The following is a 14,402-nucleotide window of genomic DNA, read 5'->3' on the forward strand; positions in this document are numbered from 1 at the left end:
AAAATGGAAACCAATTTTAATCAGCCTGTGATAAAGGTTTTTTGCTTAGCAAATAAATAAAATTGGCCTACACAGCCAGCAAAAATGGTGAAAATTTGTACTCAGAATAGGTGTTGCCAAATTAAAACGCTACATTTTTCGGAAAGTCTGTTGACGCATATTAATGACCATTTCTTGCATTACCTACCTTTTCTTGCTTATCTATACTCGTCACTCTCTTTTCCCCCTCTCTAACACTCTTCCTAATCTCTTTCTTTTCTTGTTTCCTCTCCTCCGGTCTGCTGTGGCTCTAACCCTTCCTGCAGCCTCTACCCTCTCAGGCTTCCAGTCCTCTGAGACTGGGGACCAAAGCTCTGATAACCAGTTTGACCCAATTCCGGTGCTTATCTCCAAAAGCTCCAGCCAAGGTAAGGGAGTTTGGATAACAGCAAAAGATTTTGGAAAAGAGCACATGCTTTATTTAATGCATCTAATTCACACTGAAATGTAGGCATACGGTTGCAAACTTTTTGAGTGATCAAAGTGAAAGAGGTACTGTACCGTTAGATTGTTCTGAGACGCTGGAGTTTTTGATGTTGTTTAAACAACCGTTTAAGTAGAAGCTGATTGACCTGGCTTTGAACAATGAAAAAGAATAGGAAACACTCCTTTGACACATTCTTAAATTTCTGCATCGCAAACTGTCCTCGTCCTGTCGCAGTCATTTTTAAATGGGTGAATCTTACCAAAATATGTCAGTCATATTTCACCAAAAAATCAAAAGACAAAAAATATGCAGTTATGTTTTGCATTGTGACATCTATTTTCCCAAATTCTCAGTACCTTAATATCTTTAGTGTTTTACTTTTGAGATTTTTTCCATTATTATCAGTGGTTATTCTCATTAAAAATATATAAATAAATAATCCTCAAAAAAAAAAAAAAAAAAAAATGCTGTAATACAGATTGAAATACAGTCATTTTAACACAAAGTAATTCATTATATTTATTTATATATTTATTGTATATACACTACCATTGAAAACTTTGGGGGTTAATTTTTTTTTTTTTTTAAGAAATGGTAATTCTTTTATTCAGCAATTAATATGACCAAAAATGACAGTAAAGACACTCATAATGTTACAAAATATTTATTCATTAAAGAATCCTGAAAAAAATATCACTATTAACACAAACATATTAAGCAGCACAACCGTTTTCAAAATAAGATAATTAGAAATGTTTCTCAAGCAGCAAATCAGCATATTAGAATGATTTCTGAAGGATCATGCGTTTTAAAAGTGAAAACTAATTCAAAACTAACACTGAAAATTCAGCATAAATTACATTTTAAAATACATTCAAATAAAAACTCTGTTAAAAATTAAGCATTAACAATTACATTAAAAATTAAGAATTTCAAAAACATTTATATATATATATATATATATATATATATATATATATATATATATATATATATATATATATATATATATATATATATATATATATAATGTATATGTATGTATATATATTATGTATATGTATGTATGTATATGTATGTATGTGTATGTATGTATGTATAATGGGAGTTTGAGTAAAAAGGTGCTTAAAATTATTCCTAAAATTGGCTTAGTTTTCTTACATTTCTTTATGCAAAATGTAATTGCTATTATTTTTCCTTTAATTTTGGGGTGAAATATGACATGGCTTTTATGATATTGAAGTATGTGGTTGCCTGTACTACATACATAATATATTATACCTAAAATGTAAACTATATGACCTAAAGTAAACTATATGACCTAAAGTAGCATTACAGCGAACACACTGTAATTCAGCTCAAGTCTTTAGACTTTGTACACTTCATTTTGATGGTCCCCTTTAGACATTCTGTTGACTCTAAGTAACGTTGCACCTACATGTCAACTAACTCTCATGAGAGTATTAGTAGAGACTTTTAGGGGCAGGGTTACGGTTAGTAGAATAAGTTGACATGCACTTGCAAAGCTACTTATAGCCAACAGAATGTCTAATGGGACCATCAAAATAAAATGTTACCTAGGCTTTTTGTTTTTTCTTTTTAGCCATCCTCTTTAAAATATTCCACTTCGATTCTGCTGTTATCTTTTAGCGTTTTATGCTTTCTCTTTCCTGCTATTCATCTGTTTTTTGCTTTTTCTCTTTCCTCCTTTCATTTCTCAACCCTCATTCTTCACTCACCCTCCGTCAACGTTTTATCTTCTTTTCATCCTCATTCTTTCTCGAAATTCTCATTACTCACACCCTTCCCTTTCTTTCTTTCTTTCTCTCTCTCTCTCCTCTCACTCTTTCTCTTTTCCTCTTTCCGGCATGTTCTAGGTGGTCATTCTCGCAGCAACAGTGGCAGTTCTGAGACCAGTCTGCCCTCGCTGGCACGCTCTCTTCTGCTGGTGGACCAACTCATCGACTTATAGAGGAAACAGAAAGAGAGGCAGATGAATAGAGAGAGAGGGAGAGGGCAGCGTGCAATTCTTAAAAATATAGCGAGAGTTTAGAAACCTCAACCTTAAGTAATCCCATAAACCTTGTCCACCCTTGGGCGTCCTTACGCACATTTCCTTTGGCATTCTTTTCACATTTGCTGTTTGTCTCTCTTCTGCTGATCCATAAACATTCTCATGACTCTATCATTGATTTATGCTTCATTCTTCAGGATGTCAAAACACAGCAACCAATGATGATTTATTTCAACCCCCAAAACTTACATCTCAATTATAACATACCAAATTTTTTTTTAAATACTATTTGAATACGGATCTTTAAAGACATAATGAAATGGCCTTCTGTCACTGTGACATATAAAAATGAAACAGAATATTCAATGGGAAGAAACTTGTGACTGAATTTGAATTAATCCATTGGGATTTGATTGGCTTATTAAATGTTAGCCTGACAACTATCAAGCAACCACTCAAAAAAAAAAAAAAAAACCTGAACTTAGTGAAAGTGTATTTAACCCATCAGAGTTAGTGCACACACGTTAGGAGCAAAGTAGTGAGTAGTGAACACACGCACACACACTGCAAACCGTGGACACACACGCTCAGAGCAGTGGTCAGCCATTTTGCTGTGGTGCCCGGGGAGTGATTGGGGGTTTGGTGCCTTGCTCAAGGGCCCCTTAGTCATTTCCTGCTGGTACTGGAATCGAACAAGCAACCTTTGGGTTGACTCGCTAACCATTAAGCCACGACTGCCCCTGTTAGTAACTTGCTAAAAGCACTCAGAACACCCAACAACCATATAACAACACTTTGACACTCTGGAAACCACCAGTAACACATTAGTATTGTGATGAGGATGTTTGTCTGATCAAGCACCTATAGATTTTCGTTGCTGCGGAAACCTTTTTTCCCAAAAATGCTACTTTTCAGAGAATAGCAAAAAACACTATTTTTTTTAAATAATTAAAGTGTTGTTAAAGTTTATATTGTGGCTTTATATATAATCAGACACACGTTTTGTCTGTCATTAGAGAAGCGCATCTGAGGCAGTCAGTGCATCGCAATACTTTTTTTTTTTTATCAACTTGCAGGTTATAAAGTTAAGCTATGTGTGCGCTTTTCTGTCATTTGGCCAAAATCTCATGTTATACAAGATGAAGTGTTACACACAGGCTATTTTAGACAATATTGACTGAGACTTTATGACAAATGCTGGACTAAGACACTCTTCTCCACTCCTTAAATACATAAAACATTCACCTTTATACATATAGAAAATGCTGTACTTATTCAAACAACCGTGCATTGCAATTGTATTCAATCCATGTTTGCATCGCAAACAAGCAGAGGCAGTTTAAATATATGCGGCACTTCATTCAAGATCGAGGCAGGTGGAGTTATGAGGTTGAGGTTTTTTGAGGATCCAATGCGTTACAAGGTTTAGTCTCAATTTATAGTAATACTTTTCATTGGATAAATGTTTGCAAAACCCACAGACAGACATAAAGGTTGATAAATATCAATAATTTATGAAAAAATGATGTTGAAATATAACTATACAAGGTTTCCGCCCGACTTTGACGATATATTTCTTTCTTTATTTTAATCCAGAGTAAAGTTTACATTTTATTAAAGGATTATGAAAGCAATCATTCATCTTTAGGATAATGTGGATGGTTGAATCATGCACAACTACACATTTAAGTACATTTTGATTCCTCTGATTATTGATGTGGTCAGCCAACTGATGATTCCAGGCATATGATGCCAATTTTATCCAGTTGTAACATTGTTTATACCCAATGTGGTTATAAAGTGGCAGACAGACTACAAAAAAAAAAAAAAACGAGAGTAAGTCGGGGGTTAGGGTTTAACATCTTAAAAGGAAGATGCTGCAGAAATAAACTAAACTAAAGCAAAGACTAAAGCAAATTTCAAGAAATTGAGCCATTAAGAGCAAAAGCATACTCTGCATAAGTATACAAACATAGATATGAATGCTTGGCCACACTATACACTCTAGCAACCAGCTACAACATGCTAGCAATGCCAGAACACTGCTCAAGTAATATTTCTCATTAATATCAATATAATATCAACAGTTGCACTTCTTAACCTTCCTAATGCATTCAAAATCAGCATACGCCTTCGCATTCCCAGGTCAGCTTTGACCTGGTGGAACTTAAGCATATAAAACATTCATTGTCAATTTTCAACTAAAACCATTGTTTAGCATATTTAGCAACATGTGAATGTGTATTATTATTTTTTTATTAAAGTTACCGTGTTATTAACATGTTATTACTACATCAACCTCCAACTTACATTAATTTTGTTAATTTAAAAAAAAAAAAAACTTTCTTTGAAATTTCAAATTATGAACTACAGCAAAACTAGCGTTATACAAAACATAAAAAACAAACAAAAAAACACTTTTGTATTAATATTTTAGAAGTTTTATTTGAATATATCATTATGTGATAGTTATATGAACATATAAAATAGGATTACGAGTGTGAACTCCATTGACTTTGTGGAAACCATGATATATGTGTTTTTCAGGATTCTTTGGTGAATAGAAACTTCAAAAGAAAAGCATTTTATTAAAATGGAAATCTTTACCGCCACTTTTAATTAAGTAAATGGACCATTACTGAATAAAAGTATTATTTTCCTTAAAAAAAAAATCATTCTGACCCCAACTTTTGAACCGTAATGTAGAACATGCAATGTTAGACTTCTAACATGTTAGGGACTGCTAGCATGTTATTAGCAAGTGTTCTGATGGTAATAAACCATAGTCCTCAAAAAGGTGAGGTTACCTTAAAATGTCTGTGCCATTAAAACAGAACAAGAGCTGAAGTGTCTAGAACTGTTAGCATTCACATACTTATGCTGAGTATGTTTTGGCCCTTAGAAGTTGCATTTAAAGTTTTCTCATGTACGTTTACATTAGATTCATATTATCCTGCAAAGTTCTAGACAGGCAATATCACAGATAAATGTATAAACTGCTGTAAATGAACACACATTTAAACAGATGTTTCCCTTTGCAGTCGTTATAATCTGTCACAGTATTAATCGTCTTGAATTTCATTCCTCTGTGATGTTCTTTGATCCTGTCATTTATTTTTTCTGTCATTCTGTCTCATCTCCTTCCTTGTTGTCTTTTTGTTTGTTTGTTTGTTTATTCATGCCCCTTGCTTCTTTTTCTTTGCTTTTTGCTATATCTGACATACGGACATACGGTTCTACCACTATGGTGTAAATTTAATTTTTATAATTCCAATCCAGTTATGCATCGTCCCCTTTTAAGACACATAAAGGATAAATGCAATCTGTAGATGAAAAGGAAGCATGCATCATATTGAGGGTAAATTAGGCCGTGATGGTATAGGATGAATGTAAAAACTGAGAATCTGTATAAATGTGTATTATTCTCAAGATAATTATTATAAGATAAAGATTATTTATCTGTATGTTAGAGCACAAAGTTGTCAAATTTGCTTTTCTGTCAGTTGGATTTTCTTTTGTCACATTTTGCCTGTTGAACTTGAACAGATCAGACTATCAGAGTTCTGAAGAAATTCAGTGTTCAGTAACATTTCATCCATCAAGATCTAAATAATAAATGTAAATATAAACTGTTCCAAAACCTCATGAGCTGTGCCTGTAGGCAGCATTTATTTTTATCCATTACCTCCTCAAATAACCTCTATTTTGCATCGTAATCTCTTAAAAATTCAATAAGACAGATATGTGTTTATTTTGTAACTGTGAGTAAATGTGTTTGGACTGAGCCTATGACGGTCTGCTCCTCCCGAGGTCTCATCTGCCATGTGACGTTTACCAGAAATGACAAACACACAATGATTCATTCAGTTACATCTGGAAAATAACAACCTAAACAAGTAATTGTGCTTTTCAACAGGCAATACCAAAATTGACAGGGTCCTCACAATCATGGAAAATCTATGAGATTTTAAAGTTGTGTTTTCTGGGCCTGGAAGTCATGTATATAACAACAGTGAATTGTTTTTCATAGATACGCCTAACTAGTACTTCATCAGCTAGATACTGCTCTTCTATAGACTAATTGTGTTGTCCAAAGACGCATAGTTCACAAATCGGCCTGAATGGTTAATATGCTATTGTCTCAATCAAACAAATTTTTCAAAATCCTTTCCAGTAATCACAGACAACTTGAAATGTCATGGAAAAGTGATGGAAATTCATTGGACAAAAAGTTTGGGAACCCTCCATCTAGAAAGCAGGTCTTTCACTCTTAAAAATGAAGGTTCTTTATTGGCATTTATGGTTCCATGAAGAACCTTTTAACATCCATGGAACCTTTCCATTGCATAAAAGGTTCTTTATAGTGGAAAAGCACACTTTAGATTTTTAACATTTTCTTCACACCAAGAAAAACACCAAAACGTTTTTTTTTTTTTTTTTTCACAGCAAATCCTTTCATTGAGATTGGCTCAATGAAATGTTCTTTGTGGAATCCTAAATTGTTCTTCCATGGCATCACTGCAAAATCCTTTTGGAACCATTATTTTTAAGAGTGTATATAAAGCTGATATTAATACAATTTGAGACATTAAAATTACTGTAATTAAATAAACACTTATTTACCTTCAGATGCACTCAAAATTCACTAAAAAATTGACAACAGAAATACCTTATCTTTCGAGTGAACTTTTCAACAAATGTCAATATCTCAGAATGGTCAAATATTGGCCTATATATCGGTCTATCACTATCCTGAAGCTGACGTTACACCGGTGTCTAGGCAGCACATATCAGACATGTCGACACTGACTCTTGACAAATCTTTACAAAGTCAAATTTTAAAGACACATATCAAACATAAAACAGCTCAATTTAAGAAAACATGTCTTTATGTATATGTATGATGTTTGAATTTTCATAATTAGATGTGCGGAAGCAGTAATAATACACAGTTATTTATTTTGAGATGTAACTTCTTATAGTGTACTTCAATGTTTTTTGTTAAATGCCTAGAGAATTGTTTTATTTTGAGTCAATGTTTTGTCCAAAGCTTGTACAAATGTTGCATCAGTAGAACATTGTTGTGTAATATTCAACCCGTTCTCATGAGAATACATAACTATTTCACGAGTTGGTGATTTCGTGTTAATTTGTACGGAGTGATTCATATGGAAACGCACGATTTTTAGAAAAATATAAAACAAACCTGATGGTCCACCCCACCTTTAAACCAATCACCTAAAACCCTAAATCAAGTGAGGTCGTAAATACGTACGAATTGGTCATGAGATAGCGTTGTTTAAACCATCATTGGGACGTAAGCAGATCGTACGAAAACCCACAAATGAGATTCTTTCGAATTAGCCAAAGCGTAAAATGGTCACAAATTACCATGAGAGTGTGTTGGCAATATTATGTTTAAGTGAATGTTTTCTTTGTTGTCAGTTTCTCTTTTCTTTTTCCTCCCTTTGCTTGTTTTAATGTGGCTGACCTATGCAATCTGACTGTAGTGCTCATAGTACTCTTATGCACCTAGCGGTGTGGCTAAGTAGTCTGACGTTGAAGTCTTTATTGTGTTGTAGCGTGTATTACAGCCCATGTCAGGAGAAAATAATGACAACAACAAAAAAGTCTTATCTATAATGGAATGCCATCGCTTCATCCTTTTTTCTTCATGTTATCGAGCACCGTATTCCTTCTGTTTTTATGCGACAATGAAAATTCTGAAAAGGAAGATAATAAATAAAAATGTCAATGGGAACAGATAGTTGTGTCTTAGTCTGTGTTCATAGATATCAGGGATGCCACATTCAAATGCAAATGCGGTAACTAAACATCATGAATGCTGGTTTTTGCTTTCACACACCTTTAGAGAAGTTTTTTTTTTCTAAATTCCATTACACTATTGTTTAAATGTTTAAGGTCAGTGGTTTTTATTTATTTGTTTTTCATTTTAAGAAATTAATACTTTTGCAATGATGCATTAAATTGAAACATGACATTAAAGATATTGATAATGTTACAAAGGATTTTGGTAACACTTTAGTTTAGGGTCCAATTTTCACTATTAAAGGGTTAGTTCACCCCAAAATTAAAATTGTCATTTACTTACCCTCATGTCGTTCCAAACCTGTATGACTTTCTTTCTTCTCTGTAACACTAAAGATATTTTAAAGAATGTTGGTAACCGAACAGTTTTGGTGACCATTGACTCCCATTGTATGGACAAAAATATCTTCTTTTATGTTCCACAGAAAAAAAGGTTAGTCAACATTAAAACAACATGAGAGTGAGAAAATATGAGAGAACTTTCATTTTTGGTTGAACTAGCCCTTTAAGGCGACTCCTTAAGTGGTTTTGTTCTGCATTGTTCATCTTTGTCAAATCAGTACATATCTGCACTCAAATAATGCGTTTCCACATCCCGCCTCATCAATATATATATATATATATATATAATATACAGTGGGTACGGAAAGTATTCAGACCCGCTTAAATTTGTCACTCATTGTTATATTGCAGCCATTTGCTAAAATCATTTAAGTTAATTTTTTTCCTCATTAATGTACACACAGTACCCCATATTGACAGAAAAACACAGAATTGTTTACATTTTTGCAGATTTATTAAAAAAGAAAAACTGAAATATCACATGGTCCTAAGTATTCAGATCCAGGATCCTTTGCCATTCCTCCTTGCAGATCCTATCCAGTTCTGTCAGGTTGGATGGTAAACGTTGGTGGACAGCCATTTTTAGGTCTCTTCAGAGATGCTCAATTGGGTTTAAGTCAGGGCTCTGGCTGGGCCATTCAAGAACAGTCACAAAGTTGTTGTGAAGCCACTCCTTCATTATTTTAGCTGTGTTCTTAGGGTCATTGTCTTGCTGGAAGGTAAACCTTCAGCCCAGTCTGAGGTCCTGAGCACTCCCTGTACTTGGCCGCATTCATCTTTCCCTCGATTGCAACCAGTCGTCCTGTCCCTGCAACTGCCACCACCATGCTTCACTGTTGGGACTGTATTGGACAGGTGATGAGCAGTGCCTGGTTTTCTCCACACATACCGCTTAGAATTAAGTCCAAAAAGTCTTGGTCTCATCAGACCAGAGAATCTTATTTCTCACCATCTTGGCAAACTCCATGCAGGCTTTCATGTGTCTTGCACTGAGGAGAGGCTTCCGTCAGGCCACTCTGCCATAAAGCCCCAACTGGTGGAGGGCTGCAGTGAAGGTTGACTTCCTACAACTTTCTCCCATCTCCCGACTGCATCTCTGGAGCTCAGCCACAGTGATCTTTGGGTTCTTCTTTACCTCTCTCACCAAGGCTCTTCTCCCCCGATAGCTCAGTTTGGCCGGACTGCCAGCTCTAGGAAGGGTTCTGGTCATCACAAACGTCTTCCACTTAAGGTTTCTAAGAGCACAGTGGCCTCCATAATCCTTAAGTGCAGCAGAATTTTTATTGTAACCTTGGCCAGATCTGTGCCTTGCCACAATTCTGTCTCTGAGCTCTTCAGGCAGTTCCTTTTGACCTCATGATTCTCATTTGCTCTGACATGCACTGTGAGCTGTAAGGTCTTATATAGACAGGTGTGTGGCTTTCCTAATCAAGTCCAATTAGTATAATCAAACACAGCTGGACTCAAATGAAGGTGTAGAACCATCTCAAGGATGATCAGAAGAAATGGACAGCACCTGAGTTAAATATATGAGTGTCACAGCAAAGGGTCTGAATACTTAGGACCATTTTTCTTTTTTAATAAATCTGCAAAAATGTCAACAATTCTGTGTTTTTCTGTCAATATGGGGTGCTGTGTGTACATTAATGAGGAAAAAAATTAACTTAAATGATTTTAGCAAATGGCTGCAATATAACAAAGAGTGACAAATTTAAGGGGGTCTGAATACTTTCCATACCCACTATATATATATATATATATAATGCAAACAAAAGCACATTTTACACAGATAATCAACACTGTCCATGGCTCTGCAGTGTGTTTAGGATGTAAGCACTAATAATTTAACTAAATCTTAGTGCACTGCTGTATTAATCCTGAATTTAATGCCAACCATTTACTTCATCCTAAAGGTAAGACTTGCATCACGTCTCTGCTCTGATCTCAGTTCAGTCATTGTGTTTTCTGTAACCTCCTTGTTTCCATGGCTCTTTTTAGGGTATTTCGTTAATTAATTTTATAATTCCAGCACTGAGTTGATTAACCTTGTCTGTTGCTAGTACAACTTTCAAAAAAACAAATGTAGGACTGTCATTGTTAGTATATAGATATCGCACATTCAACCTACTTGTTATATTGACCGTCCTGGAAAAAAGTAGTTGCTCTTCCTGTTTATTAGTTTATGAACTTAAATGTTCTGACCTGACATTTCTCAGAAATGTGTTCAAATGAAGGGTGACAGTTTGTGGAAACAAGGTTGTTTGTCAGTGGTAGCTGTTATAGATGTTGACTGTTCATGGTATTTCCTGTGGTGTTAGTCCGTAGCGTCTCTGTGGATTATACTGTAGTAGAATGTGCTTTATTTGTCCTGTATTGCTCTATTGCTTTATTGTGTAGCCATCTTGTGTAATGGAGTCCTCCTGAATAATTTGTTTTTCCCCCATTTTATTTACTTGTTCTCCCCAAAAAATGTAAATTCTGTTATCATTTACTCACGTTGTTCCAAACCTCTATGACTTTTTGTCTTCTGTAGAACATTTTGATAATGTCTCTGTGCTTGTTTTTGTTCATGTAATGCAAGTGAATGGTCACCAGAACTGTTTGGTTAACAACATTATTCAAAAGATCTTTTTTTGTGTTCTGCAGAAGAACATTGTACAGGTTTGGAATGACACGATGGCGAGTAAATGATGACAGACTTTTCGTTTTTGGGGTGAACTATCCATACATTTGACAAACAGATCCTCGTCTTGAGGGATGGTTCACCCAAAAATTAAAATTCTGTCATCATTCCGTACCATCATATTTGTTCCAAACCTGTTTAATTGTGATCCGATCGACCAAAACGCATCTAAATACCAGGTGGAAACAGGGCCAAAGAGACCAAATTAACAGTCTTCCTCTTCAGTAGGCTGTTAACTCTTGAACTGCTGTGACTGGTTCTTTGATGAACTTGATCTCCTGATGGTATCTATGTTGGATTTCCAGATTTTCATGGAATAATGACTTAAATTTGGCTTAATCTTGGCTTAATCTGCTCACACAAAGTGACTGTATGGCTTCAGTAGACTTGATTCCTTTTTGAAGCTTGAACTCTCCAGTCCGCATTCATTCAAAAAACACCAGTGCAGAATTCAAAGTTCCTCCTTTTGTGGTCAGCGGGAGAAAGAAAGTCATACAGGCTTAGAATGACATGAGGGTGAGTAAATGATACAGAATTTTCATTTTTGGGTGAACTATCCGATAGAGGAGGCACAGTAATGTCATTGTCCTGATACAAGCTGCAACAATAGAGGATTCAGGTTGTTTCAACCTTTTTGTTTTTCATTCTGTAGTTCTACAGAACGACAAAATACTTTTTGGTCACAATCATTAAATTGTCCATAATGATTCTCCTGCTATTGAATTCATACTGTAGAGTTTTTCCGAAAATGTCGCTAACTATCCATTTTCTTTTTACGGTTTTCTGTTTTGCAGAAGCCAGAAGGAAGAGTGATGGATATGGAATGCTTTTAGAGGGAGGGGATGTTGAAGACCCTGTGGAGGACTGTTTTCATTCCAGTGATGAAGACGATGGAGAAAAAGAAGGGGGGAGGTCACAGGTGAGTGGAGAAGAAACTCCAAGTCTGGACTGCAGTGGTTCCCGACCATTACTTCAAGACTCGGATGACGATGATGACCAAAGCCCTGCATCTTCGAGAAACCTCCAGATGTCTTCCGAATCCGAGGTACCAGTTGAAAACCAGTCCTCTCTGGTTTCTGTCCACACTCAGAACCACTCGCCACAGCTGGTGTCACAAGCCCAACATTCAGGTGCAGATCCAGGCGTCGATATCTTCTCCAAAGCTCCATTTCGGATTGGACAAGATGCTGACAGCGATGGAGATGTATTCACCAATGCGCCTTTTCCTCGTCCGCCAGCTCGGCCTCAACAGCCTGATATTTTCCTCCAAGCCCCCTTTGGTAGGAAGAAGGAAACTTCTGGAATGGTTTACACCAATCCTGCAGCCCAGCAGAGATTTTTACACCCCCATCCAGGTTCTTCTCTTGACCAGAGCATCCTCGGCCAAGTGACGCCTCTGCCCTTTAGACCCCAGGCACTTTCAAAGTATTCCAGACACTACGAAGGACCCGTGAACACAGACCCTGAGCACAAACCGAGCGGTGAGCATCATCACAATCTGACGTCTGATGTGGCTTCTGGTGACCCGTTTGTCTCGGCGCCCTTCCACCTTAAAGGCCGTCATGATAAACGCTAAGAGAATGGCATCTGAAACCACACCATAGTACTATCGCCCCTTAAAAGATTTGAGCTTAGCATTATAAAATGCTGTATCCTGAGTGTAATATATTTGAGAATGAAGCACATTAATGGCCTCTGGCTGTCTATCTCTGGGTAAACATTTGATTGTGTGACATCTTTTGCTACCTCAGGTCATTCTCATGCTGTCAAACTTAATTTCTGTACTGTTTATGTACCACGTCCACAGAAAAACTGAATTGGGGTGTTGCTTAGCAAAAATGTTGGATCGTTTTCTATTATGAGCATGAACTTAAATAATTATTCCCACTATTAAATGTTTGTATTATTCTGCTTACCGATGGTACTTCTACTATCATGGCATGCCAGGCTGTTTTGTAAAGGCTCAGATCTGGCAGAGTCGCACACATCATAATAAAAACAGGAAACATCCTGTCCCAAAAATTGATAATAAATAAAACCGATTTAATTAGTTGATTTAGTCTCTCAAACACACACACAAAAGGTTATCAGCCAACATTTCATTGGGCTGTGAAATTGAATTATTTTTCCCCTTTCGTGAAGAATTTTACCCCAGATGCAAAAGAAAACATGTTTTAAGCACCATTAAAGGATTAGTTCACTTTGAAATGAAAATGAGCCCAAGCTTTACTCACCCTCAAGCCATCCTAGGTGTATATGACTTTCTTCTTTCTGGCGAAGGCAATCTGAGAAATATTAATAAATATCCTGAAGCATCCAAGCTTTATAATGGCAGTGATAGGGATCAATGGGTATGAGCTGAAGAAAGTGCATCCACCCACATCCATACATCATAAATATGTGCTCCACATGGCTCCAGAGTGTTAATAAAGGCCTTCTGAAGCGAAGCAATGTGTTTGTGTAAAAAAAATATACATATTTATAGATATTATAAAGTCGAATATCGAGCTTCCGCCAGACCGCCTTCTGTATTTAACATACGCAGAAAGTGTAAACCTCTTGCAGTTCACAACGCTTCCGCTACATCCTATGCCTTCCCTATTAAACTTACGGAAAAAGTGCAATTGACGCGACGCCAGTTACACTTTCTTCGTAACTTGTATGTGGAAGGCGGTCTGGCAGAAGCTAGATATTTTACTTCATAACTTGTTAAATATGGATATTTATTTTACACAAACGCATCGATTCGCTTCAGAAGGCCTTTATTAACCCCCCGGAGCTGTGTGGAGCACATATTTATGATGGATGGATGTGGATGGAAGCACTTTGTTCAGCTTCATACTCATTGAACCCTATCACTGCCATTATAAAGCTCAGATGCGTCACGATATTTATTAATATTTCTGCAATTATGTTCATCAGAAAGAAGAAAGTCATATACACCTAGGATGGCTTGAGGGTGAGTAAAGCTTGGGCTAATTTTCATTTTAAAGTGAACTAATCTTTTAATATTTTTGAATTGTAACATTATTTTCATGACAATTTTTTCCATTCGTATTACTGTAATG

General features: G+C 36.0%; 1 protein-coding gene across 11 annotated transcripts in view; it reads left to right on the forward strand.

Annotated features, from left to right (window-relative positions):
• aak1a (AP2 associated kinase 1a) overlaps positions 1–13,562 on the forward strand; it is a 69,561-nt gene extending 55,999 nt beyond the window's left edge. For 6 of the 11 annotated variants that reach the window (XM_067395383.1, XM_067395385.1, XM_067395387.1 and 3 more), the window contains 2 exons: positions 306–407; positions 12,129–13,562. In XM_067395383.1, coding sequence (XP_067251484.1) covers positions 306–407; positions 12,129–12,910 — 884 coding nt within the window. In that variant the 3' untranslated portion in view covers positions 12,911–13,562. Of the gene's footprint in view, positions 1–305; positions 408–2,343; positions 8,581–12,128 lie in introns of those variants that run through there. The other 5 variants (XM_067395388.1, XM_067395390.1, XM_067395391.1 and 2 more) reach the window with 2 other exon arrangements.
• The last annotated feature ends 840 nt before the right edge of the window (positions 13,563–14,402 follow it).

This window comes from Chanodichthys erythropterus, chromosome 9 (assembly GCF_024489055.1).
Source record: "Chanodichthys erythropterus isolate Z2021 chromosome 9, ASM2448905v1, whole genome shotgun sequence".
NCBI classification, from domain to species: domain Eukaryota; kingdom Metazoa; phylum Chordata; class Actinopteri; order Cypriniformes; family Xenocyprididae; genus Chanodichthys; species Chanodichthys erythropterus.